Raw genomic sequence first — 16,404 nt, forward strand, 5'->3', positions numbered from 1 at the left:
AATATGTGTGATGTATGCTAGTTGTTTGTGATATGTTCAAAATATTAAATATTTAATATTAACATTGCAAACAAACCAATTCGCACCAGTGTACCGTTTACGTATGCTCGGTTGGAGTGTACCGTTTGTGGGTTAAGCTTGAAGTAGCAATTTTACTCATTAATCTGTTCTGTATAATTAAAAAAATTTGTTTAAATGCTGTAACCTTTTTAAAATTATTTTAAAGGAATTACTTCGCTTATATTATATTATGGTGTTTTAAAGAAAAATAAGTAGTTGCAAAACAATGCGATTGTTTATACAAAATATTTGTTAGTAAGTAAACTTTGTTGTTAAAATAAAAACTAATAAAAACAAACGGAAAATCGGCCCTAGAAAATATCCTCGAAATTGAATTAGCTTTCATCTAAAAAAATGCTTTTTTACCCCTTTCTTTATTCCATAAAGTGGCACATTATATGGCTCGTCTTCACAACTGCCGTAGAAAGTCTTTCTAAGGCAGTCTTCAGGTGTTGACTATCGCGTTGACGTTAATTTTACAAGAGTATTGGGAGGAACGACAGGGCCAGCACGAAGTGATAGGATACTATAAATTACTGATCAATTATTACAGATTACCGATAAATTAACATCAATTACAGAAAATACCTGAAGATTTTTTAATATTTTAAATTTACAGATAATTAAAACAATTAACAAATTTTTCAAAATTTGTTTTCGCACGCGTGTAAATTTACCGTAAATTAAACATAAGTACACTTTAACATAAGTACACACTGACCTCGCACTGTAGCTTCAGTTTTTGCAGCTCTTCCGGCTTGCAACTGGCCTTGAGTTTTCGAAGATGGTAGGCCTTTCCACGTCGTTTTTTAGACGTGGACGGAAGAGCGGCCTCTACGAAGTTGCTGCCATCGTCCTCGTCGTCGTCGTCCTCCTCATCTTCCCCGTCTTCTTCATCGCCACCTTCGCAGGCGCTACTTTTGTTGTCAGGACCGGCCACCTCCTGTCTATACGAATCTGCTGATGAGTATTGATTTTCTGATGATCCTGTTCTGTCGCGTTGACAGTACCTTTAAATAAAAATTTAAGAACTATTAAAAAAACTATTCAAAGTTGTTTCTTATTTACAGACCTTACATTCCCTTTTATATTCCCCTCTTTACTCCTTTTTTAAAATTATTCTTCTTCTTTGCCCTTTTTCTATTTTTTTTCGTTTAAATGCGAACTGAACAATTAACAGAACCCAGTCAGAAAATCTAACCGTTTTTCGTTGAAAGTTAATGCTTTTTAATTGACAAGTCTGCTTCTATATTTTAGTTTCAGAAATCATCTGTTTTGGTTAAAAATTCCACTACTTGCCTGAAAATTTAATTATTTTGTTCAAAATTCAACTATTTTGTTAAAAGGCATATTTTTTTGTAAAAATTCAATTATTTGGTAGAAAGTTGAACTACTTGGTTAAAAAATCATATTATTAGTTAATGATTTAAATATTTTCTTAAACTTCGCCTTTCTTGTTGAAAATTAATTTTCTTAACTAATAATTTGACAAAATGTTCTAGTTTTGGCTGAAAAATGAATGTTTTTGGTTGTAAATTGAACTATTACATTTTTCTTTGAGAGTTCATTCTTTTTTGGTAAAAATTTAATTACTTGGTTAAAAGTTGAACTATATTGTTAAAAATTCATTTTATTGTTTGAAGATTGAACTTTCTCGCGGAAAATTAGGTTTTTTATATTTCAAATTAATTTCTTTCAATTAAAAAATATATATTCCATTTTTAGTTAATAATTGATCTTTTTAGTTTAAAATGCAATTACACACTTTATTTTTCATTGATAATTCACCTTTTTTTGGTTAAAAATTTAACGACTTGGTTCAATTTTCAACTGAGTATATTTAAATTTCAAATCAATTTCTTTAAGTGAAACTGTAACTTCGCCATTTTTTGTTAAAAATATATTGTTTTTTGTTAAAAATTTAACTATTTGGTTGATAATTCACGTAATTGTTTAAAAATTCATCTTTTTTGTTATACAATTAATCTTCTTGGTTTAAATTTAATGTAATTATTTGAAAGTGAAACTGTTTCGTTATAAATTCATTTTACCAGTTGAATATGCATTCGTTTAGTAAAACAATTAAGTATTTTGTTGAAAATTGGTTTTGGGTTGAAATTAAATTTTTTGGATTAAGATATATCAACCCTTTTGTTGTAAATACGTTTTTCTTAGTTGAAAATTCAATTGTTTTATAGAAAATTCGTCCTTTTGAATAAATTAAAATTGTATTATTTTAATATAAAATTTAAGTATTGGGTTGACATTAAAATTTTTGTTTTAAAATTTATATTTTTTATGAAAAAATTCAACTGTTTTTTTAGAGAATTCGCCATTTTGGCATGCAAAAGTCCAACAATTTGATTGAAATTTTTTGCTTTAGACTAAAAAAACCTCGAACGTTTGAAAAATCAACTCATTTGTTAAAGATTCTTATTTTTTGTTAAAAATCCAACTGTTTTGTAGAAAGTTCATCTTTTTTACTTTAAATTCAACTTTTTTCTGGTAATTCTTCTTTTTGGCTTATAATTGTTATTCTTTTGGTTGGGAATTAAAAGGTTTAGTTGTACTTCAACTTTTTAGTTGAAAATTTTAATTTTCTGATTGAAAATTGAAGTGTTTTGTGGATAATTCGTTTTTTTGGCTTTTATATTCAACAATTTGGTTGTAACTTTTTTCTTTTGATTGAAAAATCTGTCATGATAGAAAATTAAACTCTTTGGTAAAAATTTGTCTTTTTGGTTTGAAAATGTATGTCTTTTGGTAGACGTTTTATATTTTTAGGTTGAGATTCCCACTGTTTAGTTGGACATTTATCTGCTTTGGTTGAGGATTCTGAAAATTCATATTTTCTGCTTAAATTCAACTGTTTTTCATTTTTTTAAATTCATTTTTTTGAAATATGAACTATAACATTTTTCGTTCAACTATTTCGTATGAACTTTTTTTGTCATAAATTTAACCATTGCATTGATTTAAGAATAAATCTTTGTAGGTTGTAATTATTCAATTCCTTGGTGAAGATTGCAACTGTCTTTGGTTAAAGTTTAATCAGTTGTGGTTGAAAATGAACTTTTTTGATGAAAATTCTTCTTTTTGGGTTTAAAAGTCAACTGTTTTCTCAAATATTTGACTATTCAGTTTGAAAACTCAACTCTCTCGTCAAAAAGTCAAGTATTTTGTTGAAAATACAATATGCTACTTAAAAACTAAATAAATTTAAAAGAATTTATTTCCCTATCATCGTCGAAAATCACGCTATTTTAAAAGCATTTCGTGCCGTGAATTCTGTGTTAAAAAAGTGATTGTGTCAAATTTTCAAATAATACTGACGTTCGGTAATCCTGAAAAAAATTCCACTTGCAAAAATTTGAAAATTTTTAAAAAGTCTTACGATTTGGAAGTCTTCAGATTAAGAAGCTCTGAAAAGCATGAAAGTTCAAAGCTTTCAGAGTTCCTCATAATTTTATATTTGCATTTGATGAGGGAACCTTAAAGATTTCAAATTGAAAATCCGTTAGATTTGAATTCTCCTTATTTTATGTTTGAAAGAGTTTGAACAGAAAATGCAACTAGTCGCAAATTATTATTCAAGTTTCCAACCTTTGCAGACTAATGAAAGAAGAAGTGCTACCATCAGAGACTGCATTAGATTTATCCCCTCGATAGGTTCTGGAAAGTTCACGATTCTCACAAGGTGTAGAAGACCCCCTGTGATCCGTGCTTTCTCTCCAGACTTGAATATCTGTGTTTAAAGGACTTTTGCCATCGACCAGCGAGCTATCAAAGTCTCGATTTCCCAGAACATCACACCTCATTATGTCACAATAGTCTGCGAGACAAATAGCGTCTTCTGCCTGAAAATTATAGGCAAAATTATTCAAAACTTCTAAAGGAGTATGTTGAAAACCTATAAAGACTGGGTTAGTTTGTTGCTTTTGAAGCATTTAAAGCCTAATACATTCCTGATTTTCGACTTTACAAAAATCGATGTTTTTCGTAATAATATGATTTTTATACATTATTTAATGCATTTGAATCTTCCTTTAGAAGAAAAATTCTAGATGAATTAATTGACCTATAATAAAGTACGTTTTGATTTATTTGTCTAAAAATATAATTTCACAGTTAAATTCGTGGTAAAAATTCAAGAAAATAATCTATTTGATATATTTTTTAAAGCCGAATAGAAGAGAGGCTAATTACTCCTGCAGTCTGGTGAATGTTTAACTGAAAATATAGCTATTTCATTCATGTTTGAAAATTGAGCTTTTAGTTTGAATTCAGTTATTCCATTAAAAATATATTTCTTTTGTTAAAAATTTAACTATTTTTTAGAAATTCGTCTTTTGTAGTGTGAAGTATTATATATAATATTTCACTCTACGTGTAAACTATACATCATATTTTCGCCTGTGAATTTATTTATTTATAGTATTGAAAATTCGTGAATTTAGTTCAAAATTCATCTTTTTTAGTAGACAATTGATATTGTTTAAAAATTGATGATTTGGTTGAATATTTACTTTTTTGGTTAAAAAGAAAACTTAATAATGGCCAGAGAAAATGAAAAATTGGTCAGGGAAAAGTCAGGGAAAGTTAGGAAATTTCGAAATTTTTTTGTTAGCAACCATTTTTTTTAATAACGCGCCTTAAGTAAAATTGTATCAGCCATCATTTATTAAAATATAACCATTTGTAAAAAATCGTAAGAAGCAAAAGTAGGAAAAAGTTCAAAGGAAAAAAATATTCTTAAAATAATTATTTTTCATGAATTCTAAACTTTTTTCATATAAAAGAATGTTTCTTCTTTCATAACGCATAATTGACAATATAACAGTTTCTAATTGAGAGACAAAACATCTATAGGATTTTGAACTTTTTTTATTTTAAAGATGAAAAACAGAAATCATTGAATTCATTGGAAATTTCGAATTGAGGCCTGCAGCGCAAAATTATTAATTATAATTTTATTTTTACTTACAGTATTAACATTACTTTTGTGCCTGTTATCGAAGTGAGCGTCCAAATGATTTTCGGTGTAAAATGACTTCCCACATAAACCGCACGTCCATTGAGAAGACCTGTGTTGATGTTTCGCTGCCTGTTGAGGGAAAAATATGTCCCGACTCTCGTGGAAGGGACATTCCAAAGGCAACTCGACTTGATACTTCTTCAGAATGGGGATCCATCTCTACGAAAATAATTTATTTCATCATATAAAAAATTATCATTAGTTAATCTAAAAAATATAAGAAACAGTCAAAGTTGGTTCCGCGTTCCTACGAAAAAGGGTTTCGTAGCCTATTAAGTTAATTAAATCGTTCAAACCTTCCACTTTCTATACTTAATTCCCCTCCCTTCATTTCACCCTTCGCTTCCCATTCCTGCCCCAAATTCTTCCTACTCTACTCACCCCTCTCCTCACTTCCCTACCCAAAACTCCTCTTCCTCTATACTTCTCTTTCCCAGCCATCACTTCCGTTCCCCAACTCAGCTGCACTACCCTACTAGCTCTCCACTTACTACTCTTTCTCACTTATAATAACTTACCCTAATTCCCCTCTCCTAATTTACCCGCATTCCCCCTTTCCCACTGGGAAAAAGTACAACAACTACATAGCTTACCTATCAAACTTTTTTTTTTAATATGTTTTTGTGACACCTCCCGACTAAAGCTGTAAATGAAAAAAATCGTGCGGATCCTTTTTTAGAAATCTTAAATTTTTTCATGTATTATTAAGTATATTTTTGTGAAAATCATTTTGAATTTAATGTTTATCGAAATAAACAATTTAGTTTAGCATAAAAAAAACCTTATATGGAAAGTGTTATCAGAATGAAATTTTTTAAATAATAATAATTAATTTTAATTTTATAATTTAAAAATAAATAAAATAATAATAAATTTTTAAATAACTTAAGCAATAAACATACAGTAATTAATTAAATAATAATGGTTACTATTGTAAAAGAAATTTATTCAATTATTAAAAAATATAAATTAATGTTTTGTATCAGAGTTAATTTAAAATTTAAACATCATGTGAAGGATGGCAGATCATAAGGAGGTAAGGGACAAAATAGCAATTTTACAGGTGAGGATAAAAATATCCTGTAAAATCAAATTTGCAATTAAAACGAAAAAAAATCGGCTTCCGAGGTGACATATTCCTGAATCGATAGGAAAAAAGTTTAATAGCAAATAACTTACAAGTTATGAGGTAATATAGCACACAGTTAACAAAATCGGGTTGCCATTTTTTTCACACGGTCCAAGATGAGTTGGTGAGTTGTTGCATGCAGAGGAAAAAAGTTTGATGAGGAAAAGGTAATTCAGGTTTGAGAAAATTAGCTTTCAGTTTTTAGGTTAGAATTTTATCGCATCTGAAATTTGGCTTATCATAATAACAAATTTAATTTTCAATTTCAAATAAAGAATATACGGTCGCGAGTTATAGGTATGCTGAATACAGGAAAGAAAAGTTTAATCCAAAAAACTTATTTTACTTCCGAGGAAGTGGAGTTTACAGGAGACGAAAAAGCTGACTGACAAGTACCGAATATCCTTTAGCTCTTTTTGTGCAACTAATTTTTTATTATTAGCATAAAAAATGCTATTTCGAACAAATCCTTTTAACAATACGTGTATTGGATTTTATAAGAATTTTCCGTGCAAAAAAAAAGTTTTCGGAAAAATTTACCTCCTTATGATCTGTCACCCTTCATTACCAAACACAAGAAATAAAGTGCACGAAATACCTTGTACAATTTAAAAAAATTTCATCTTGATTATTTTAGGAGATATGATTTCCAGAAATTATTTTTCATTGATCTACCTATCTATGCATTTTTATTCTTATGAGCGCATTTTTTCACGAATGTCTTCGGAGTGCAACTTTAATATAAAATACGTAGGTTATGAGGTACTTCACGGAAATTAAAATTAAATTCTTTTTTAGGACAATACTTTAATAAAAAAACACTTCTAAAACTCATCTCTTCTAAAGATTCAACATAAACCATTAGATTTTTTTATTTTGTCTAGAATCTTATGCACTTTAATCCTTGTTCTATTTATGCGTGGAATGCACTGAATTTGTGGACCTGTTTTTAAAGATTTCAAAGCCTTCTGAAGGTTTACATGATGTTTAATGATTAGAAGCTTTTTCTGATGCCAAACTAAATGATTTATTGCATAAAACGTTAATTTTTCAATGATTTAACAAAAATATAATTGGTAACGCTAAAAAAAATTAAAAATTATGATTTATTATGATTGCATGCCCAACGATTTTTTACATTTACGGCTTAGAATTTTCGAAGTGACAAATTTATGACGAAAAAGCTCATCTTCGACCATGAAAGATGAATTTGCTACCAAATTGTAGTTGAAGTTTTAATGACATACATAATTCAATTTTCGCGGTAAAACGATGCATTTTTTCAAAGACATTTTTAACAAATTCCTGAATTTCTAAAAAAAGAGATAATTTCTAGACCAAAAATATTATAGTAGGCTTTTCAAGAAAAAAGAATGATCTTTTAGCCAAACTTAGTTGGGTTTTCTTATTGGGTTTTATTCATTCAGTTCACATTTAAGTGAATAAACGAGAAATTATAGAAGTTTCTACTACAAGCAAAAAGAGGAATTCTTTTTAAAAAAAGGGGAATATGAATAAAGTGTGAAAACTGAATTTACCTTCTGTACGATCCTCCTCACAATAGACGCGCGATCTCGTGGGCATGATATCTTAAATACACTCGGCCCTGGCCAGGGTATCACAGACAAAAACAGCACCGCCAGAATCTAAAAGAAACAAAATGTAGTGAAAACTGAAAAAATGCTTGAAACATGTATGTCTGGTCATAGTCAGCACTTTCCACTTATCTTCATTGAGTCTTCTCTTTCACTTTATGAACAGAAAAAGGAATGTATATTCTCCAAATATATACAAATATTAATTTTCTTAATTTCTTCATAAAGTTCAATAGTGTTTAGAACCTTTTTTAATCAACGAAAAACAAATCAAAGCACTAATTTAACAAAGTCGAACGTTAAAAGTTCAACAATATAAAATTAAATCATTTAAAATCAGAAACTGTCAAACTTCAAAATATGCAGACTAAAATTTTAAAATGTTTACAATTTCATCAGAAAGAAGTTGAAGCTTCATAATATCTAATTAGAAGGGTTTGCAATTGAAAATTTGTATTTCGAACTAATGAATCTCGAAATTGAATGATTGCAGATTAAAATTTCGAAAATAGTATATTTTCAGATTATAATTTAAAAAATTGGACCATTTAAAATTCAAAGAAATTAAAATTTTCAACTCAATGATTTTGAAAATTGAGGCTTTTAAATCGTTTTTAATTGCAATTATAAATAAATAGTAATTTTAAATGGGAAACATTGAAAATGAAAACATTTGTACTGGGGAATGTTGATAATTATCAGCGTTTCCAAGTAGAAATTTGTAGCAATAATTAAAAAAATAAGAGAAATCTGAAAAGATTCTTGAAAGCTGCATGTCTGGCCATAATTGACATTTTCCACTTATCTCAATTGTATCTGCTCAATTTCTCTTCATGTAAAGAAAAATGACAATATCATCGAGATGTATAAAAATATTAGTTATTTAATTTGTTCTTAAAATTAATGTTTCAAATATTTTTTAATCAATATGAAACAAATCGAAGCGAATTGTTTATCGTTATATATCATATCTCTTCGACAATTGAAAACACAATAAAATACTTCGAAAATTTAAATTCATAATACTTCAATCCTTATAGGGTATGAATATAAACTTCATGTAATTCATCTCTTTATTTATGTTTTAATTAATGGTTTTTTCAAATTCTTTTCCTCCAAAAATTAATTTTCGAAAGGTATTATATACGCATTATATATATAGTAATAATAGTAATTAGGTCACTTTAAAAATTTGGAAAAGTTCTACTTTTTAAATTTAAATTTTCATGAAATATATAAGAAAAGAAAGGTATAAATTTGAAATGAAATAAAATTGAAAAGTAATAAATAATGTTTAAAAGGCCAGAAAAAAATCAACATCGTCGAAATGCTTGAAACGTGCGCGTCTGACAAAACTCGACAATTTCCACTTATAATAATTGTGTCTTCTCAATTTCTCTTGATGAAAGAAAACTATATAATGCAGATACATAAGAACATTCATTTTTTCCATTTATTTTTAAAGTTTAATAACCTTTTGAATCACGCTTGAGTTACGCTTTCGAGCACGCATGAATTTCGGGGGGCCTTTCTCAGTATTGCCACGCTGGGATTAATGCTTTGTTCAGGAGTAAAAGTGTAAATTCGTATAATCTCCGCGCGGCAATATTGAAAAAGTCGGATTCGATCTTTGGCCGAGTAGGGGAAAGCGCAGGAGTGAACGTTGACTGTAAAGTTAAACTAGCTACGAATTCCATCTCGAGTGTGTCTTCTTTATTTGTATTTATATGTACATGGTGTCAATTTCACGAGCACTTTGCTTCCCGTTAGCAAATGTATTTGGTTCCTGATAGAAGCATTTTGTGGTTTCTTAAATAAGAGACAAACTAAAGTTTTCGTTTTAATCGATTTAAGACGAAAAATTAAAAAAAAACAGTGAAAACTCTAGAATAACTTTTGTTGCAATTACTTTCAAAACGTACCATATCGCTTGGAGTTGTGGTACGAAACTGTTGTCCATTGTTTTTGCCGCAAGAATGTAGAAACAATTGACAGCAGGTGACGTTTCGTACCCCAAGGGTTAAACGATACCTTGCGCAATGGTACCATTCATTGTACCAAGACTAATTTTTATTACAGGGACATTGTACCCTGCAATTAGTGTTAGATTCATACTTTGTTTTTTTCTGTGAAATAATAGAATAGTACAAAAAAGTTTTTAAATACAATGAAAAATCAGACAAATCAAATTTTGTATTTAAAATGGTAATTTTTCGAGCTGGAAAAGGAAGATGGAATTTATGTTTTAGTCTATCCCTTTCCCAACTTTATGCTAAGTTAATTTAGGATTAATTTTTCTATCAAAAAAATTAACTTTTGAACACAAGGACAACTTTTTAAACAAAAATTATTTGAATTTTTTAATGAAAATAATGTCACTTTAAAAATCCGTTTTTCTCAAATATTATGCATGGCCATAGTTTTCTTACTGTTCAATAAAAAGTACTCATATTGTAAGTCAATCGATTCGTCTTCGATCTAATATATCTTTTTTACCCTGGCACCAACTTTAAATTAAGAGAAAGAGAAAACTTTCAATATAAAAAATCAATTTTTAATATAATATAAATGACAATAACTTGTTTACTCTTTAATAAAATGTATTAATATTATAGCTCAAACCGTTCGTCTCGAACTAAGGGATCTTTTCTACTCTTGTATTAACTTTGAATTATGTGAAAGAAAAATTGTACTGTAAAATACTGTATTTTCAAATATTATCCATTACCATAACTTTTTTGCTCTTTAATAAAATTTATCAATATTATAGGTTAATCGATTCGTCCCGAATCAACACATCTTTACTATTCTTACATCAACTTTAAATCATGAGAATGAAAAAATTTTTACTACAAAAACTGTTTTTTTTTTTCAATCTTATAATTGACAATAACTTCCTTACTCTTTAATGAAATTGAATTATGTTAACAAAACAAGTTTTACTATAAAAGGTTGATCTTTAAAATATTATAAAGTGCTAAAAAAATGCAATAAATATTTGGAAAAATCCTTCGGTCCGTTTCCAGGTTTTAGTGTTGAAAATGAGCCCTCCAAATTTCAACGATTTATCTGCAGCCGTTTTCAAGTTATCCTGTTCACAAAAAAGTGTGACATCCACACATTTAAACACTACTTTTTCCAATTATCTTAATTATAACTTCTCAATTTCTCTTCATGAAAAAAGGACTATTTCATCCAGATGTATAAAAATATTTATTTTTTCAAATTATTCTTAAAATTTAATAATGCTTTGAATCTTTTTTAATCAATAAAAATGAATCCCACACTAATTTATTAAAGGATTTTCCTGAAAGAAATATCAAGATAATAAATTCTGTATTGTTATTTCATATAAATTTGATAATTAAAAACACAATTAAATACATCCAAAATTCAAATTCAAATAATTTCAAATAAGCAAGAAAAGGCAGGAAAAATTTGAAAATAAATCAAGTTAAAATTTTATCAATATTATTTAGATGGCCAGGGTATCAAAGATAAAAGCAGCGCCGCAAAAACCTACAGAAAAAATGTTAAAATTCAGTGAAATATTCAAAGATGATTCAACTGTATGTGTCTGGCCATAATCGACCATTTCCACTTATCTTAATCGTGTGTTCTCAATTTCTCTTTAGGAGCAGAAGAAGGACTATATCATCCAGATGTATAAAAATATTAATTATTTCAATGTAATTTTAAAGTTCAATAATGTATTGAATAATTTTCAATCAATGGGAAACATATCTGAGCACTAATTTATTAAAGATTTTCCTAAATGAAAGATTCCAAACAAACAAAAAAATGTTATTTTATAATCAAAGGCAGTTAAAGTCAACTATGAAAGACCAATTTTCAACAAAATACACGAATTTTCAAAATAAACAGTTGATTTTAAGCACAAAAAAAAAGAATTTTTTATAAATTAGTTCAACTTGCAACCAAGTTATGAATAAATTTTGTCTCCTCAAATTCTTTTTACGAATAGAAAAAGGACTTTATAATCCTGATGTAGAAAATATTAATTTTTTCAATTTATTTTTAAAGTTTAACAACGTTTTGAATCTTTTTTAATCAATGAAAAAATCTGAACTAATTTATTGAAGGGTTTTCCTTGAGGAAATATTGCGGTATATAGTAATAATATAGACTAACTATACAGAAATTCTGTTCCAGATTTTATATTTTCAAATAAATTTCTGCATTTTTGACTTTTCCATTAATTTATATTGACAATTTGAAAAATTTTTCTTTTTAAATTTACTTTTTCATTAAATAAGTAAGAAAAGGCAGAACAAAATTTTTTATTAAATGAAGTAAACAATTTATTAATATTTTTAGATGGTTAGGGTATGACAGATAAAAGCAGCGATGAAAAAGTCTATAGAAAAATTTGTAAATTCAGTGAAATATGAAAAGATGCTTGAAACATATGTGCCTAACCATAATCGACCATTTCCACTTATATTAATTAAATCTCACTTTATCTTTATGGACAGAAAAAGGACTAAATACCATCCTGACGTATAAAATATCAATTTTTTAATTTATTCTTAAAGTTTAATAATGTTTCCAGTTTTTTAATCAATAAGAAACAAATCCAAGGATTAATTTAATCAATGATTTTCTTAAACGAAATATTTAAATCATACATTCTATTTCGTTATTTCATATCTCTTCTGTAATTTAAAACGCAATGAAATACATATCTCTAATTCAAATTCAAATATAGAAATATAATATAAAAATAATATAAAATAACTGTATAGAATCAATCAATCTTTAATTTTATGACTTTTCAATTAATTCATTTTGAAAATTTGAAAGAGTTCTATTTTTAAACTTACTTTTTCATTGAATAAGTAAGAAAAGGCAGGAATAAATTTAAAATGAAATAAAGTTAAAAATCAATTTAAAAAATATTTAGATGGCTAAGGTGTTATAGAAAAAAGCAGCACCGCCAAAATCTATAAAGAAAACTTTTTAAAATTTAGTAAAATTTGAAGAGGCTTAAATCGTGAATGCCTGGCCATAATCGACCCTTTCCACTTATCTTAATTGTCTCTTCTCAATTTCTCTTTATGAACAGTAGAAAGACTTTTTATAAATTTTGATTTATGAAAATATTAATTTTTGCAATTTATTCTTAAAGTTTAATAATGTTAACAATAATGGCAAATTTAACTGAAGTATTCCTAAATTAGATCTTTTAAACTAAGTTGTTAAGAATAATTAATTTTCATATTGTGCATCACGATTTTTAAAATTCAATCATTTTAATCTAAAAGTGCAAAATTAATTATTTAAAAATCAGCGATAAAGTATTTTCATACAAAGGGGGACAACGAATATTATTATTATTATTATAAACTTTAATAGTTTTTCAAATTTTGGTCTCAATCAAGTAATTGATGAAGGCATAATTCATAATACACGATTCCAGATTAGATATTTTCAAATCTCTTTCTGACTGTCTGCCTTTTTAAATTGTTTACTTTAACATTTTTTTAAAGTTCAATTATAAAAATTAACTTTTTTCATTGGGTAAGTAAAAAATGGTAAGAATGAATTTTTAATTAAACAGGGTTAAACAAGAATAAATCATTATTACTTATTCTTGCCTGGAAAAAGAGTTGAAATAACAAACTTTTGGAATTCAAAGTTTGCAGCACACAGGATGTGAATCTCAACTCGAAATTTCTTTGACAATACTGAATCTTTTAATAGGCTACGTATACGAAGAAGTATATAAATAAACAAGTATACTCTCATACCGCCGAAGAAAGTGAACTTTGTTCGATCGTTGCAATTATTTAACGCTCCACTGAAAATCCACTTTTATCCCACTACTATTTATAATTAGCCCCCATTCTATGTTGATTTATACACCTATCTAAAAAATATCTGATAAACTAAAACACTCTAAAAAAGAACTTACAATTTCAAGAACTTTTTCTTTGAATTTGCACCAATATGACAATCGAAAAGCAGGCAGAAACTTTTATTGATCATCTGTCGGGTCATTTGCAACACATTTCTGCCATAGTGTTTAATTTTGTGATATAAAAACTGCATAGGCGTATAAAATAAACAATAGCACCATTCATAGGCACATGCAGATTTCGATTGACACAATATAAATACCTCGTAGTAAAGGGGTTGGGTCTTCATTCATAGCCCAATATCCTGTGCGAAGCGGCTCGGTTATTATATTTTTAGCACTAGAGTTCTTTTATTTTGGGATTTTTTTGATGTTTTTGCACCTTCGACTGACACTGACACTGAGGGTGGTAAGAGGGCGTTCGAACGACGACGACGAGGGTTGAACAGGTCCGTTGCGGAAGGGTGGCATGAGGATGTCGATGGCGATGCGCAATCGCAACATGCACTGTTATACCCAAGGGTAATGAGGCCAGAGGCATTTCCTTATTTTCAGCAGTCCAGTCATGCGATGTTTTGAACTGCGCAGTATTTTGACGGGAGCAATATTTTCAGGAGTTACTGCGGATTCCAAATCCAAAGTGCCAAAATGACCTACAAAAAATAGTGGTATATGTGGCAGGCGCGCAAAATTTTTTTTTTTATACGAGGAAGATGTTTTCAGCAGGAGCAGTCGATGAGGCGTAGACGAGCTGTAGACGGAGCTGAAGGAGAGCTGCAGGCATGCCGACTGCTCCTTCTGCAAACATCATTCCAGCCAAAAAAAGGTTACGCGCGCAACGCATACCATTTTTTTCCGGTATTGATAGCAGAAATTACAGAACATTTTTGTCATTTGTTAAGAGAAAATTCAACTATTCTATTTTTATTTGAAAAATGATCATTTCTAGATGAAAATTCGCGTATGAAATTTTGCATTGAGGATGAATCTTTTTTCGTTAAAAATTCAACTACTTTTTCAAAGTGGAACTGAAGGGTGGCCCTACAAAAGGTGCTAAGGGACATTTTGACGAAATTGAGTTTGTTTACCCAAAAATGATTTAAAAATCAATTTAACAACTGTTAAAAGGATACCCCAATGCAACGCATTCTTTCAATTTTTGTAAGTTGCTGACCTTTTACAAGTAATACTTCTCTTCTTAAGCGTTTCTTAATACTTAAAATTAAGTAATTAAATTTTTGAAAGTAGAATACCATTGCCATCTTAACCTAAAACTTGAAAACTTCAAATAGTTTGGTTTTTTATCCACGAATCAAATTTATTTCAAGCAATGTCAAATTTCATATAAAAATAATCACATTTAATTACTTTTAAGAGCAAAAACGGTAAAACAGTCTGTTACACCGCGACACCGTCACACACAAATTTTATTTCCTCCGACCTGAATAACTTTTTCAGACCTTCTCATTCAACATCCCCATATCTCGAAAGCAAATGTTTATTTTTGTAAAAAATTGAAAACTCAACTTTCAATCGCTACCGTAACCCGATTTTGAAAACCTACGAAATTCCAGCACCAGAATTCTCGATCGATTTTCTCGGAACTGATTAACTTTTTAAACATAAAACTTTGTTCATCCAAATTGACAAACTCATTTTCGCGGGAGCATGTTTTTTTATACTAAAAATTGAATTTTAAATCTCAATCCGCATCCATAAGCACGCTGGCGAACTTTTTCTGATCACACTTTTTTGGCTTTAAATCCGTATGACTTTAGCTCGGTAGTACACTTTTGTTTTATCTTCAAATGGCGATTTTGATTTTACAGAATGTTTTTCGCTCTCCTGTAAAACTGCCAAAATGTCCCTTAACACCTTTTGGACTGCCACCCTTTAACTACAATGAACGATAAATTTGATGAATTAAATAAATGTGTATACATATACTCGTATATGCATGTTGACACAATGCGAGGTCAGATTGCATCGAAAAATAGTTATAAAATAGACTAATGTTCGTTATTATGCAAGGTGTTGCACACTGATTACGCCAAAAAATGTGTTATGGCCACTGAACCAGACCAACATACCTATATATTTTTGGGGTTGTTGAATACGAATCTGGTTTGGGATTCGCTCCATCACTTTGTGTTTTTTAAGAAAATTAGCCTTTTTGGGCCTTCTTTAAAAAAAAAATAGATTGCGAATCTGACATTCAAGAAACTTCTAGCACGGTTCAAATTAAAAACCGAACTTCTTGTTTTAACGTAATTGTATTAAAAAAATTATTTCTGTTGCCTATTTCAAGCCGTAACAAGTTTTTGCTGCGCGCGCCATGCTACTTTTATTTCTTTGTTTGCCGAATGATCAAATAAATATGTAAAAGATATAGGGGCTATGCTTATTTAGGAATTTTATGATAAGATTTTGAAATAATAGGTTATACGAGGATAACAGTAAAATTAACGCGATTGACATGAAATTCCTATGCATGAAATGCTGAAAAACACTAATGGACAAAGTGAGTAATGCGATAATTCTTAAAGAATGTGGTTTAGAGCAGGCACTAGTTGATATACGAGGGTAGTACAATAAGTCCTTAGATTGAAGTATAAAAACAATTTTTTTTGGTAAATTTTTTTTTATTTTTCAACATAATCTCCTTGGAGCTCTATACACTTGGTCAATCGCTTTTCAAGTTTTTTTA

The 16,404-nt window shown here is 28.8% G+C and overlaps 1 protein-coding gene across 2 annotated transcripts in view; it reads right to left on the bottom strand.

The window, feature by feature from the left end:
• The window catches only part of LOC117168184, a 21,949-nt gene extending 7,599 nt beyond the window's left edge, over positions 1–14,350 (bottom strand). The window contains exons 1-5 of one of the 2 annotated variants that reach the window (XM_033353639.1): positions 13,961–14,343; positions 7,763–7,870; positions 5,045–5,254; positions 3,664–3,917; positions 782–1,070 (exon numbers count right to left, since the gene is read on the bottom strand). In XM_033353639.1, coding sequence (XP_033209530.1) covers positions 782–1,070; positions 3,664–3,917; positions 5,045–5,254; positions 7,763–7,870; positions 13,961–13,987 — 888 coding nt within the window. In that variant the 5' untranslated portion in view covers positions 13,988–14,343. Of the gene's footprint in view, positions 1–781; positions 1,071–3,663; positions 3,918–5,044; positions 5,255–7,762; positions 7,871–13,960 lie in introns of both variants that reach the window. The other variant, XM_033353640.1, reaches the window with a different exon arrangement.
• Positions 14,351–16,404: the final 2,054 nt, after the last annotated feature.

Source organism: Belonocnema kinseyi, chromosome 2 (assembly GCF_010883055.1).
Source record: "Belonocnema kinseyi isolate 2016_QV_RU_SX_M_011 chromosome 2, B_treatae_v1, whole genome shotgun sequence".
Lineage (NCBI taxonomy): Eukaryota > Metazoa > Arthropoda > Insecta > Hymenoptera > Cynipidae > Belonocnema > Belonocnema kinseyi.